The sequence below is a fragment of the Thrips palmi genome, unplaced genomic scaffold, assembly GCF_012932325.1.
Source record: "Thrips palmi isolate BJ-2018 unplaced genomic scaffold, TpBJ-2018v1 HiC_scaffold_16, whole genome shotgun sequence".
Lineage (NCBI taxonomy): Eukaryota > Metazoa > Arthropoda > Insecta > Thysanoptera > Thripidae > Thrips > Thrips palmi.
Window position 1 is genome coordinate 6,079,801 of NW_023144625.1, and position 13,393 is coordinate 6,093,193.

A 13,393-nucleotide genomic window follows, 5' to 3' on the forward strand; every position below is an offset into this window, starting at 1 on the left:
ACACGCACCGCGACGACGCGCCTCCGAGGCGTCCCGTCCGATCAGCTGTTCGCCTGTTGGCCCGTCCGCCGTGCGCCGCGCGCTGCCAGGCGCGACATGCGGCAAGACCACGACGCCCGGCCCGCGGACCGCGGCCACGACTCCAGCGCCTCCAAGTGCAGTGTTGACAGTGTGGTGGGTCACCAAGTGCAGTATTGACAGAGTGGTGGATCATCAAGTGCAGTGTTGACAGTGTGGTGGATCATCAAGTGCAGTGCGATATTTGACAGTGGGGTGGGTCATCAAGTGCAATGTTGACAGTGTGGTGGATCATCAAGTGCAGTGCAGTATTTGGCAGTGGGGTGGGTGAGCGAGTGCAGTGTTGACAGTGGGGTGGATCATCAAGTGCAGTGCAGTATTTGACAGTGTGGTGGGTCATGAAGTGCAATGTTGACAGTGGGGTGGGTCATCCAGTGGAGTGTTGACAGTGGGGTGGATCATCAACTGCAGTGCAATATTTGACAGTGTGGTGGGTCATCAAATGCAGTGCAGTGTCGACAGTGGGGTGGGTCATCAAGTGCAGTGTTGACAGTGTGGTGGGTCACCATCAGCATGGCTCCGCGGTGGCTGGAGGCAGGCGCGGGGAGCCTGGAGGCTGGTGCCTCGGGTGTGGTGGACGGTGACCGCAGCCTGGAGACCGGGGCCCCGAGTGTGGTGGACGTTGGCCGTCACCCGAAGAAGCACGCGAGCCCCTCGAGGACGCGCGGCCGTGGAGACACACAATGCCCAGGAAAGGCAGGGCGTCGCGGACGAGCCGCGGCGTGCAGTCCTTCAAGGAGAGCAGTCTGGACGACGACAGCTGGAGGGAAGGTAAGGCAAAACGCCGGAAACGGTTCCTGGTTTTCGAGCACATCAAAAACGGTTCTTGGCTTACATGCACGTCAAAAACGGTTCCTGGTCACAGCAAAAAAAAACGTGGTTTGGTACGGTTTATGGGGTACGGGAAAGGTACGGACCTTCCGTACTGGTTCTCTGTGGTCTCCATAAGGATCTCGTGTAAACTGGTACGGAAAACATGTACAGAACTTCCGTGGCTGGCATAAGGTACGGACGGTCCAGGTAAAAAATTGACCAGACACGTTCCGTACTTCTTTCTACCAGTGGTTTTCGAGCACGTCAATAACGGTCCCTGGTTTTCGAGCACGGCAAAAAAGGCTCCTGGTTTTCTTAGATTTTCTCAGGCCATTCCTGGGAAAGTCGCAAGTGTCTTTATCTGGGTGGCTACCTAGGAAAACGATAGGAATCGTTTTCGCCATGGGATCTCGAGCACGGCGTCGAGCTCGGGGGCTTGAGAGTGGGCTGTCAGAATTTTGGACGTAACTTGATGACAATATGAAGGCTATACTTTCCATACCACGGTTATGCAATACCCCTCGATGACATATTGTCAATGGAAATGGCAGATAAGTGTACGAGCTTTGACGCAAATTCCGTCAACTTGTGATTTTTCAAGGGATGAAAATGGCATCCACAGTCTTTTTATAAAGTGACAACAGACTTACAACAGCGTTTACAAAACTTGCGAAACCTTTCTTTCCCGCCATTCGCTTCCCGTGAAGTGTCATCTTCGAGGGGTCGGCAACTTCCCTTGGCCGTGTACGAGGGAGTATACGTATATTACCAGTAATATAGGTAATATATGTGTAATATAAACGAATATAAAGTAGTATATAGTAATATAGGGGTATTATGGAGGCAAAATTGTGGTAATATGCAAGTAATATATGGTAATATACAGGTAATATGCGGGTAATATAGCCACCGCGTACGAAGTAATATAAGAGTTGCCGACCCCTCGGTCATCTTCTCCTAGGGTAGATAATCGGGGCCCTTGGCCGTCGCTTTCGCAGCAGTCCGAGAGTCGCTCTGTCTCTCTCACACCTATACGAGACGCCCCAAGAGTGCGAGAGAGACAGAGCTACGACTCTCGGAATGAGTCTGCAGGGCCGCGGCCGCCAGACGCCGCCAGGTGCGTCAACGGGGCCGCTCGCTACGCGCTGGCCGCGGCGTGTGGCGGCGCTTGACAGGTGTACAGTGTGCATGACACGCCGAACGTAAAGTGGCTGCGTGAAGCGACCATTCACGGCGGACGCGTGACCGGACTGTCCAGTGGCCTAGTCCTTTCTAGCCTCTGGCAGGGCTTCACCTCAAAGAGCGTGCCTCCCTTTGCTCGAGGGGCACTGATGGTACGGTGTGTGCAGCGTTACGGAACTTTGCCGGTTTCTTTTTTGTGCAGATAAAATTTTTGTACAGTATTCGCACGATGAACTGCACCTCTGATTGCAAAATCGCGTACAAATTTGCTCGAAAAGTTCTTCTGCACAGGACACTGTAACACCGTTCAAAATTTGTACTAAAATCTTTAGTATGCACTGGTAGAAAAAAAAAAGTCTCGAGAAAGTTCAGGTCAATAATTTATCCAGAGTGTTCTATAAAACATAATGTATTGTGTTCTTATGACAGTGTTTAGACCCTTGCTTATTTTTAAACATAACAGTGAAGAAAATGTGTACTGTCGATTGGTCATTGCTTACGCGTATCTTCTACGAAATTCAAATTCCCCGTCGTATCATGAGACCGGTCTCTATCATGTGGGGTCGAAGCCGTATCAAGTCGAAAGTCTGCCCGGAGACCACTAGTGTGTCTTTTGCGCGTGTGTCTTGGCGGTGGCACTGTCGGCGTTTGATTATCATGCCAAATGAAAGTACTCATATAGAGCCCAGTCTCCCTTTTCCCAGGTCACCTCCTTTACAAGGCAAAGCAAAGGACAACTTAAAAATGGAAATTTGGTTATCCGTTCCTCCCGTAGGGCATGTAAGGGAAGGGGGTGCTCGGTAAAAGAGAGGGGGGAGGGGTAAGGGAGGGAAGCAGCAATAACCACAGCAGCGGGAACTGTTCTGATTGACACTTTGTTTCCAATAAACCTAATCGAGTTATCATCGGGGTTCCTGGAAGGACGTGCGACCGGCATCACAATGCTAGAGAAACCAATCATGACGCGTGGCTGCTCCTACGCATGCCCTACACGCTACTGAAAATCCGGAGGTCAGATTTCTCGCCCCTCCAGAGGCGAGACATAAGGTCGAGCCAAGTCTGGGTCAGACCTGGAAGTCTCGGCAAAATTTGCTCAGGCCAATCACCCCTGGATGGTCGAACAATTGCCACACTGTGGTCAGACCTGACAAAACCTGACCAAAAATTGAACACACCAAAATGTCTGACCACAAAATGGTCAGACAGTTTTGTGTCGACCCCATTTTTGTGTGAACCCAGTCAACACAAAAATGTCTGAGCATTTGTTGTGGTCAAACTTTTTGGTCCGATCAAATTCGGGTGAGATTTTCAGTCCTGACCACAATTTGGCGAGACTTTTTCTCCACCTAAGCTTACACTGGGGCGCACCGTCCTTCCATTTACTTTTCAGTGCAGGCGCTGTCGGCGGCCGTGTCGTGTTTTGACAGGCGGACCCATTCCCGGCACCTTGCCGGCACCTTCATCACTCCCCTAACTGGGCAGTCAGTGAGGGGCCTCCCCCTCCACGACGTCTCCTCCCCCCCTTTCCCCCTTTCCCCCTCCACGGTTGTCGTCGCGCACCCTTTCGGCGCGGTTTGCGGGATGCATCTAGACCTTCTTCTTCTTCTTCTTCTTCTTCTTCTTCTTCTTCTTCTTCTCTCTCTCTCTCTCTCTCTCTCTCTCTCTCTCTCTCTCTCTCTCTATGACATAGGCCGTACGGCGTACGGAGCACTAGTCTTACGATGAAACTGACGCCGGCCGCCGCCCCTCCCACTCAGTCGTATAATCTTACGCGACTATCTATCACCTCGCTCCCGCATGCTGCTATCCTTTTTTCGTTTTGTTTTTTTCGTCTGGAGTGACAACATTTTTTTTTTCACCGCGTTTCTCCAGCGGCTTACCATACAGCTCGTCCCGTTTCCCCTCGTGGGCCTCGACCTTGACTATGTATTTATTTCGAGACAAATGACTTGGACCCCGTTTACTCCTGGTGTACTGTACCCTCTGCGTGCAACAGGGCGGTTCGACTGCAGACGCTGCATGTAAAACAGGTGGTTGCTGCGTGGTTAGTGTGTGAGAGTGTGTGTGTGTGTGAGTGTGTGTGAGTGAGTGTGTGTGGTGGTGGGTGTGTATCTCTCTCTGTATCTCCTCTCTCTCTCTCTCTCTCTCTCTCTCTCTCTCTCTCTCTCTCTCTCTCTCTCTGTTACATCTCCCGCAACGCGTTGCTTCTCCTAGATCCAAATCGAGTTTCGCCAGCGGGACAATGCAGCCCGAAAGGTGCCTTGTGCGACACTGCATGGCTTCGCGCTCGGCTTCGCGGCGTCGAGGATCGCGAGGGAAGCCAAACATAAAACCGTCGTAACGCCACTCTCCCTGGTTTGTTTTTCCTGAAGGAGGTCCAAAATAGATTAATTTCAAATTAGGTAAAATTTTAACTCAACGTATCAACTACGCAAATGCATTAGTTGTGTACATTAATTTGATTAAACGATCAACTTTGTCACCTATTCGGCTGAATTTTAAACGTGACGAACCGTAACAATGGATGGTCTCTTTTCTCGTTTCTGTGTTTTTAATGGATTTCGACAGGAAGGTCTGCCCCACGTTCAAGTCGCGTCGCACAGCCACACGGTAGTCAATAACCCAATCACACGCATACAATTATTCCCAAGTGACGACCCCCGACCCCCCTCTCCTCTGTTTTTCCTGGTGGGCATCGGCATTTCCTCCAGTGTCTGCGATGGCATCTCCTGGAGGCTAGAGCCACGCAACTTGCACCATAGTAGTCTGAGTCAGAAGTGACTGTCATTCATCGTTGTGCCCTCCTCGCACTCATGGGGTGCTCCGTAGGAGTGCGAGAGAGACAGGACGACGAGAGCGAGCCCGCCGGGCAGTTAGGCCCTTGCTGGGCTGCACATCGACAATGCCGATGCTAATGCTGAGTGCCTCCACTGTTTTCTTTCCTGAGACAAAAACCCGCTTCGTTATACGCGCGCACGCATGTATAAATTTGGAGAAGAATGGGTGGCAGTCCCATGTAGAGTCGTAGATGTGCCAAAGAAGCGCAGGGTTGCCCCAAGTTCGCCATTTTGAAACGAATCGGCTGAGGGGGAAATGTACAGTTTTTCGTATGAAAATTCGTACGAAAATTTCATTTGCACAAAACATACTGTGACCTCTCGTATAAAACTGAACATAACATTTAGTGTGAAGTCGCGGCGTCGCAGCGTCCCAGCGCGAGCCGCCAGCAGTGGCGGCACCACGATAGTGGCTGATAGGCGAGCAGGACCACTAGCCGCGCACATGGCGGGCTGGCCTGTGGATGGCCCGGGTTCATCGGTGGATAACCCGGCGAGCAGCGACGACCAGACATCGCCACCGTCATCACAACCATCACGCGGCATGCGCTGCTCCGATGCACAGTAGGCCAGAAAACCGGTGGAGGCGGTCAATATCCCGGACTTGTTTTGAGCTCTAGAGTCGCTAAACGGGGCTCAAACCGATCGTGTAGTAACTGCCGCCCCATACATACATACATACTATACACACACACACTCATGGATTGTTCTTCGAACGAGGGATCCATTGGTGCTGTCACACGCTGGGTTCGAGTCCTGTTTAGCGACTCTGGAGCTCAAAACGCGTCTAGAGTTTTGGCCATCCGTGCCGGTCTTCCATGACCCAGGCGCGGATACAGAGAGGGGAAGGGGGGGGGGCAATGGGGTTTTGCCCCCCCCCCCTAGATAGCCGCCTGAAAGGTAGGCAAAAAGAGCGACGTTGCCCCCCCCATAAGCCGCCTCTGGATCCGCCACTGCCATGACCCGACCCACTGTTCGATGTGGTGGAGTTACCAAATTATGGCACAGCGACGGAAAATAAGTACCTTGCCGTGCAAACACGACTTGCATGAGCAGCATGGCAATCTTTCTTGCATTTCTTGGTTCAACAGCAGGTTGCACTCGCTCGGTGCACGCCATGACGTCTTAATGGGACGGAGTCATTCAATTCATACCATGACCATCGTCTCCTCTTGGCCATGGCATTTCCTTTCCTTTGGGGAGGTAAAGGTGTTTCTTCGAAACGCCTCACAAGAACTTGCCGGCGTTGGTTGCAAATGTCAAAAGCGGGAGTGGCCTAAAGGGTGCTTGTACTGCACACTGCATCTCAAGTGCACCCAAGTGTGCGTCAGGTTGACCCAGGAAGAGTCAACCAGGTGTACACCAAATAAAAAGTGTCAGATGTCTGACGGAAATGCCTGCACCCGTGTGTGCCTTGACTCTTCCCGTTGTGTGCCTGAAGTTTGACACCAGGAAGGGTCAGTCAGGGACGCACTTGAGTTCCCAAACTGATTGACCCAAACTATACGCCAACACTCATCAGTAGTAGTTTTTACTGCATTTTCTGTAGGGCGCGTTGCTCACTGCACGAGTCGCACCAATAAACCGACGTCTGCATACGCGTGCCTGAGTGTGAGCGAGAGGAGAGCGAGGGAGAGAGAGATGAGGGGGGGGGGCTGCGTTTGTGTGCGCGCCAAGTGCAGCAGCAGATGCGCTTGCAGCCGCTGTAGATCATCGGGATGGCCGCGACTGGCAGTGCAAGGCAGTGCATGGCACTGAGCGCGACAGTGCTCTGCCCCGCTCTGCCCGGCTCGACGCGACGTTCCCAATAGAAAGCGCGACACGAAGACGAAGGCCCCACCGTGGCCAGCGCACTGTAATGCCGCTGACCTTGCCCCACTTTTGCGTGATGCACAATGCGTTTTGCGTGATGCACAATGCGTTTTTCGCGAGCCTCTTCCCCCTCTCCTTTCTCCTGGTGAGCCGTGCAGCTTTCTAGGGTTAAAAGGAGCTCGGCAAAGAACCACTCTGGAAACTCAAGTGTGTATAGTACCTTGTTGACTCTTCCTGGCGTCAGCCTCCTAAGCCACGGGGAAAATAACTTTGAATTTCAGTGTACAAATTTTTGAGACTTCACACGAATTTCCGATGACCTTTAATGAATTGCAGCCAAAGTTCCATGAATTTCAAAGATGAGTTTCACTGAATGTTGAAGAATTTCCTGTAGTCCCGACTAACTTTAACGAATTTTTTGGAAATTTGACTAAAATTCAAGATTGACCATGAATTTTGGAGTACAAATATTTTTGAAGTTGTTTCTTCTTGCTCCAAGCATACACTACTCATCCTTCAACTGACGTAGTACTATTCCCATAATATGTGGGTTCAGCCTTTCGCCGTCGGGCATTTCGAGTGCACTTCCGGACCTCCGGGATGCTACTTCCTCTGTACTTCCGGGACACTGCTTTCACTCTTCCTCCCTCGTTCTCTGTCTTTTAACGAACACGTGGGGCACGTGGGGACTTCCCCCTGACCTTTGGCTTCCTTAGGCAGCCAATAATGTCACGTGGGGCAAATGCGAACCCCACTCGGCGCCCTATTGTATTCAGATTGAGAAAGAAGTTGCAAGTCCAGCCTTGAATCGTGATTGTAACCGGCCTTGAATTATCAGACCTTGCAGTCGGATTTTCAGATAGTAAATGAGATGTATACACGCACTACTTAATGATTATGCACTTATCCATATTTCTATAATTGTGCAATGTACAATTAAATATATTAACTAAGTGCAATATTTCCCCGTACGTCGTGCTTAACTTATTCTGAAATTGGACGACCTTATTTATGGACAAATTTGTACATGGCGTATGCACAAATAGCGCAATAGTTACGATCAAAAAGCCCTTAGGCATTGAGCTTGTACATTTTCATGCGACACAGTATCAATCAAGTAAAGGTCTGTTCGATTTCCTTGGTCACGTTGGATGATGACCAAAGGGGAGGAGGAGGGGGGCTAGCCGCGCTCGTTTGAGATGTCCGCGGCCGCCACGCCACGCCCCGCCACGCCCCGCCACGCCCCGCCACGCCCCACCCCACCACATCCCTCTTGCATCGATGCACTGCGCGCGGCGTGGCCACGGTTCAACAGCAGTGCAATGCCGGCCCCGCGGCTTCAAAGACGCACAGCCGCTTCCCCCTCCCCTCCCCCTTAACCCCTTCACCATTCCAGGCAGCGCAACAAACGGGGACTTTGTGCGCGACACGATGCAGTGAATGAAGGAGCACACACATGTCCCGCCGCCGCCGCGCCGCCAGGATGCTGGAAGAACAAGGAGAGAGAGAGAGAGAGAGAGAGAGAGAGAGAGAGAGAGAGAGAGAGAGAGAGAGAGAGAGTTTAACGTACGACAACGTCGCTTTACGTATGACTCGAGGACAACGGCCTGACTACAGTGTCGCGGCTCGGACATGACTGAATTCAGTCAGTCCGGCCGCAAAAGTGGACACTCTTGAGTCGGCGTGGAGTCGACATCAAAGTTTAAATTAGATGACTTCGTCAGATCAACGTCATTTTGCATTTCTGCCATTTCTGGCTGTAGTCGTGTGCCATGTCACTCCGTCGATTTGTCGTCGAACTTACAGCGCTCTTACGCACTAAATGTTCATGCACTTTCGTTGTCTATAAATATTGCCATATTCAAGCATATGTAAGCTATGCACAATTTAACACATACATTTCCATGCTTTGCTAAAGTATCTATAAAGTTGAACCCAATTTCACATGCTTAAATACGTCAACACGAGTGCAAAAAAAGTCCATAAGCATTTAGTGTTTTTAGTTAACACTTTCACGCTCCAAATTGACGCTCGATTTTTTTTTCCTACCAAAGTTTTCTCTAGTTCATACCAAAACGGCTATTCGAATGGCCTGTACTTGTCATAACGCCCTCTCCTCCCGCTACTACCGCAAGGAGAGGGAGGAGGAGGGGGAGGGGTTTCAGAATGAGGAGCGATGTGACAAAGGGTCATAAAAGGAGCCGCTAACGCTAAGGCGAGTGTCGCGTGCGTGTCGCGTGCATGTCGCGTGCCGCGAAGGAAAGCGTGCCGAATCGCAACGCCCGTGCGTCAGGTGCGGCAGTCGAGTGCATCAGGTGCTCGTCCCATTTTCTTCATTTTCGTCTCCTATTTTTATATTTTAGTCGTTTTAAATTTGTTTATGGGTTAGTTTTTTTTTTTTTTTCAAGAAACTGGAGTATCGTATCGTTTGGTTGTCTCCTTTTTGTCGGTGCCGCACCGTTTGTCGGAGATGAGGCGCATTCTGGCCGCGCCCTCAAAAAGGAACGAAAAAGCAGAAACATGTGCGGATTGTTCGTCCCCCTCCCCCCCCCTTCTGGACCGTGCCGCCGCGGCGGTGTCCCTCGGCCGTCTGCCCAGTGTTGTACATACACACAACGCGTTGTTGCGTTTTGAGCACTGTCATGAAAATGCGAAACTTGAAATTAATCGACTGAAATTAGTTGACTATCTGGTTATATGTCGAATGTTAGACACGTCCGAAATTAGGCAAATCGTAAAATGCCTTTAAAGTGGTTTGATTATAACAGGAATTCTCGTCTATGGCGTCAAATCTGGCGTTCAATGAACACATCAGTTTGAATGACAGGTGTCGTAGCTTTAGCAAGCTCAAGCTAAGCTACACTGGCCCGCGCACTGGCCTTCCTTTAACTGGGCCCCGATCGTTGATGTTTTCCTTTGCATTGTTTTTTAATTGCTTTTGTAGGTTTCTGTGATGAAAAATCTCGTACGAGCCCTTACCGTAAACACTCTCCGGGTGCTTGGCGGTGCGCGCTGCGTAGCGCGGCGCAGGGATCCCACGAGGTCGTTACGCGTTTTCCCGGAAGGGGCCGTGGCTTCGGCTTGACTTCGGCTGTGGCCGTGCCCTGCTTGCCCATGGCGTGATAAGGGGAGGAAGGAGCCAAACACAGCCGGCGTGAGACTCATTGCACTTCATACTAACGAACGGGCAGCGCAAATATTTTGTGCTGAGAAGAAGACGAAGAAGAAGAAGTAGTAGTAGTTTGTGCTGAGAGAAGAAGAAGTTTGTGAGAAGAAGAAGAAGAAGAAGAAGAAGAAGAAGAAGAAGAAGAGAAGAAGAAGAAGAAGAAGAAGAAGAAGAAGAAGAAGAAGAATGGTGGTGGTGGTCGACGTGGTGGTTTGTAATGTTTGTTCACTCTTTCCCCGGCTGACCACTGAAGCCCTCTCTGGATTCGATTCGCACCCTTGCCTCGCCGCGCTCGAACCAGGACCTGGTGCAGGACGGCCGCCGAGCGCGAAGTGACACAGTGGCGTGCCGTGACGGACAACGGGCCGCCCATTGTCCGAGGCGAGGGGGTGGCGCCGCGCCGCACCGCGCCGCAAGGCGGTGGTGACCGATGTGACGGGGAGACAATGACACAGGTGGCGGGGCGGCACTGTTGCGCGCCGCGCGTGTGCGACAAGACGGACAGGCCACGCGACCCACGCGCCGCAAAGCCCGGCCAAGCCGCACGGGAGCACGGCGATGACTTATGTGCTTATAATGTGACTTGTTGGGTGGAACCGTGATGTACACACGCGCCTGGCGTGCACCCGTCGTCGGTCTGTCTGTCCGTCCGTGTGTCTGTCCGTCCGTGTGTCTGTCCGTCCGTGTGTCTGTCCGTCCGTGTGTCTGTCCCATGGGCTCCTGACTTCATCACACTTGATGTTGTAGTACAAATTTTCTACGTCACAGTTTTCTAGTTCTTTCTTTTTCTGGGGGGGGGATTCGTACACAATTTTGCAGAAAAAAGATGAATTTGCCCAGGTTTGTTTCGTATAGTTCATCTGCACAAAAAATTATAACGTCTCGTACAAAATACCCGACGGGCAAGGTTTGATGAAGTTACGTTGCTACAACGTGCTTTACGTTGCCGGCAACTTAAAGCACGTTGTAGCAACGTAACTTCATCAAACCTTGCCCGTCGGGTAGTTTGGCTGCAATTTAAAGATATTCATTGATTTACAGGGCTCGATCGCTGGTGATGTTTCATGCAGGTTCCATGGCACCGTCGGAGATGTTTGCTTCACTCATTTAACGGCACTAAGAATGGGCTTGCATGGCAAAGGCTCGCTGACCCGCCAACTTTGTGTGAACCAAATGCCTTAGGACAGTTGCGCTGGTCATCGGGCCTGGTCTTGCTCCGTGACGACGTGACGGTGCGGCTGCAGACTGATTCCGAGAGTCGTTTTCGTCGCTCTGTCGCTCTCGGACCTAGACGGGACGCCCCATGAGTGCGAGAGGGACAGAGCGACGAAAACGACTCTCAGTGTACTGCATAGTTCGGAGGAGCAGAGGTCGTCGCGACACGCAGACCCACCCGCCCCCTTCTCCTCTCCGACGGTCGCGTATGCAGCACGCATGTGTGTGATAAAGTTCGGTCGGCCGGACTCTAACCTCCGCAAGTATAACAACAGAACATGCGCGTCGCTGTCAAAAAAAAGATCAGAAACAAGAGAAAAATGGTGCGGCGTGGGCCGGCCTGCCGCATTCTACACACACACACACACACACACACACACACACACACACACACACACACAGCTGGGAGGTTCGGCCCAGCCATAGTGGGGCTACGAGGTCACCTGTAATAAAGTTTAATGCAGTATCACGTACGCCTACGTGTGTGTGTGTGCCGCACCCCTCATAATTGCTGACGTCTCAACGATATTGTGACAAATTTTATGCGAGGCCTCCCACCTCTAGGAGCTGGCCGGCTTCACACTCAAACGTGCGCGCCTCGCTCTCCTGAATGGGTCCATGCCCAAGTGGATTCATATGATCCCGTGGCACACTGTTCAAAACAAACTGTGATTGTATGGTTGGTCAATGATACAGCGGTGTATTGCATTTGGGAATGTACTCGACGATAAGCATAGGTTGCAACCTCCCTTTCCCATGGGAGGGGGGGGGGGGTCTGGTAAGAGAAGTTCAAAATCGGAAAGGGGTGAGGAAAGGGGTTGGAGTTTAGGACCATAAGCTACCAATAAGTTGCAGATTTGTTTATGAATGCAAAACGAAAATGATGCCTTCCGTTAGAGGGCGCTATGGCAATCCGAAATGGCACTCGGTCACTCCCACTTTTTCAGCACGTGACGCTGCACCGAGTCATCCTTGCTCAGCAAAGACTTAATTTCAAACATAAGTGATCGTATCCAGTGAAGAGCGTCATGAGCAAATGCTGCGGCAAAAGCAGGTCGTTCTGGTCAACCTGTGTTAACTTTAACAGTGCCGGGCCACGCGGGGCACAGCGAGGCGCTCTTATTCATGAGCTTTAGCATTGATTTCTCAGTAACAAAAGGTTGGGTGCGCGGTGTGTGTGTGTGTGTGTGTGTGTGTCGTCTGCTTCGTGTGAGTGAGACAGAGCGCGCTCAGTGGCGTCACTTCCGGTAGGATTATGGATCCATTGACGCGGTGTACGGAGGACGTATTAACGCACCGGAGGCGCTGCCTCGCGTGGGCACGGATAAATAATCGACTCATCCAGGGGGGAAAAAGTTATATGGAAATGCCTCTTTCTGAACGGAGCATACTCTAAGAAGCGTGGAAGAGGAAGTTCGCCTCTCATTGAAACGCCGAGCAATTTGTTGGAAGCCCGGGCAGCACACGTGGACGATTTTATCTGTAACAATGATTTTCTGTTTGTGTTTTTATTTTATTTTTTTCTGTGCATAATTTGTGAGGATGATTCACTACACACATCTTCACAGATATTTATTTTGCATGCTTAATAGGGAAATCTTCCCTCTTCCTTCATTCGGACACCCGCGCAAGTAAAGTGCAGGATTTTATGCAAATTTCTTTGCCGAACTGAAATTATTACGAACCGTCTGTAATAAATAGTTCTGTTATGTAATAGGTTCATCAAGCGCTAAGCAGGTAGATTTAGTAGCATTTTTTTTACTTTTCTTGCCATGTTTTCGGGTCTTAACGTTCATCATTACGGAAACTGAAACTGCACCCAATGTAAGAAACGCATTTATGAATATTAAAACCGTACAACGTTTAAAATGCGCTAGTAAGTGCAACTTTTGTGCCGATACTGCGGTTCAAAATTCAAGGTCCGTAATGAAAGATGTAACCGGCGAAATAGATGTTATACTTCGAAAAAAGTAACGGTCGGTTGAGCAGTTTTGGTAGTGGATTCCCCGTCGCTCAGGGGCTTCCACCAGTACAGTCCGGAGGAGGGTGAAGACTGGCGAGACATGCGCGTCGTCTCGAACGTCTCCGAGCACAATCTGATCGACGTGGAAAGGAACGTCCGAGTGAGGCGAACAAACATCGCACACAGCGATAGGCCGCCCTTGCGGTGGTACACCTTGCGATGCATGCCGTGCAAGACTGCGCCCACATTCAGCAAGCGACTGGGAAAAGATGAGCTTCACTCTGACTAGTAAAAGTATTTGTACACTTTTTCGTACGTCGTGGCCTC

At 50.9% G+C, this 13,393-nt stretch overlaps 1 protein-coding gene across 1 annotated transcript in view; it reads left to right on the forward strand.

Moving 5' to 3' along the window:
• Positions 1-13,393, forward strand: part of LOC117642515 (BDNF/NT-3 growth factors receptor-like) — a 26,137-nt gene continuing 12,744 nt past the window's right edge. The window contains exon 1 of the mRNA XM_034380768.1: positions 1-849. Coding sequence (XP_034236659.1) covers positions 762-849 — 88 coding nt within the window. The 5' untranslated portion in view covers positions 1-761. The remainder of the gene's footprint in view (positions 850-13,393) is intronic.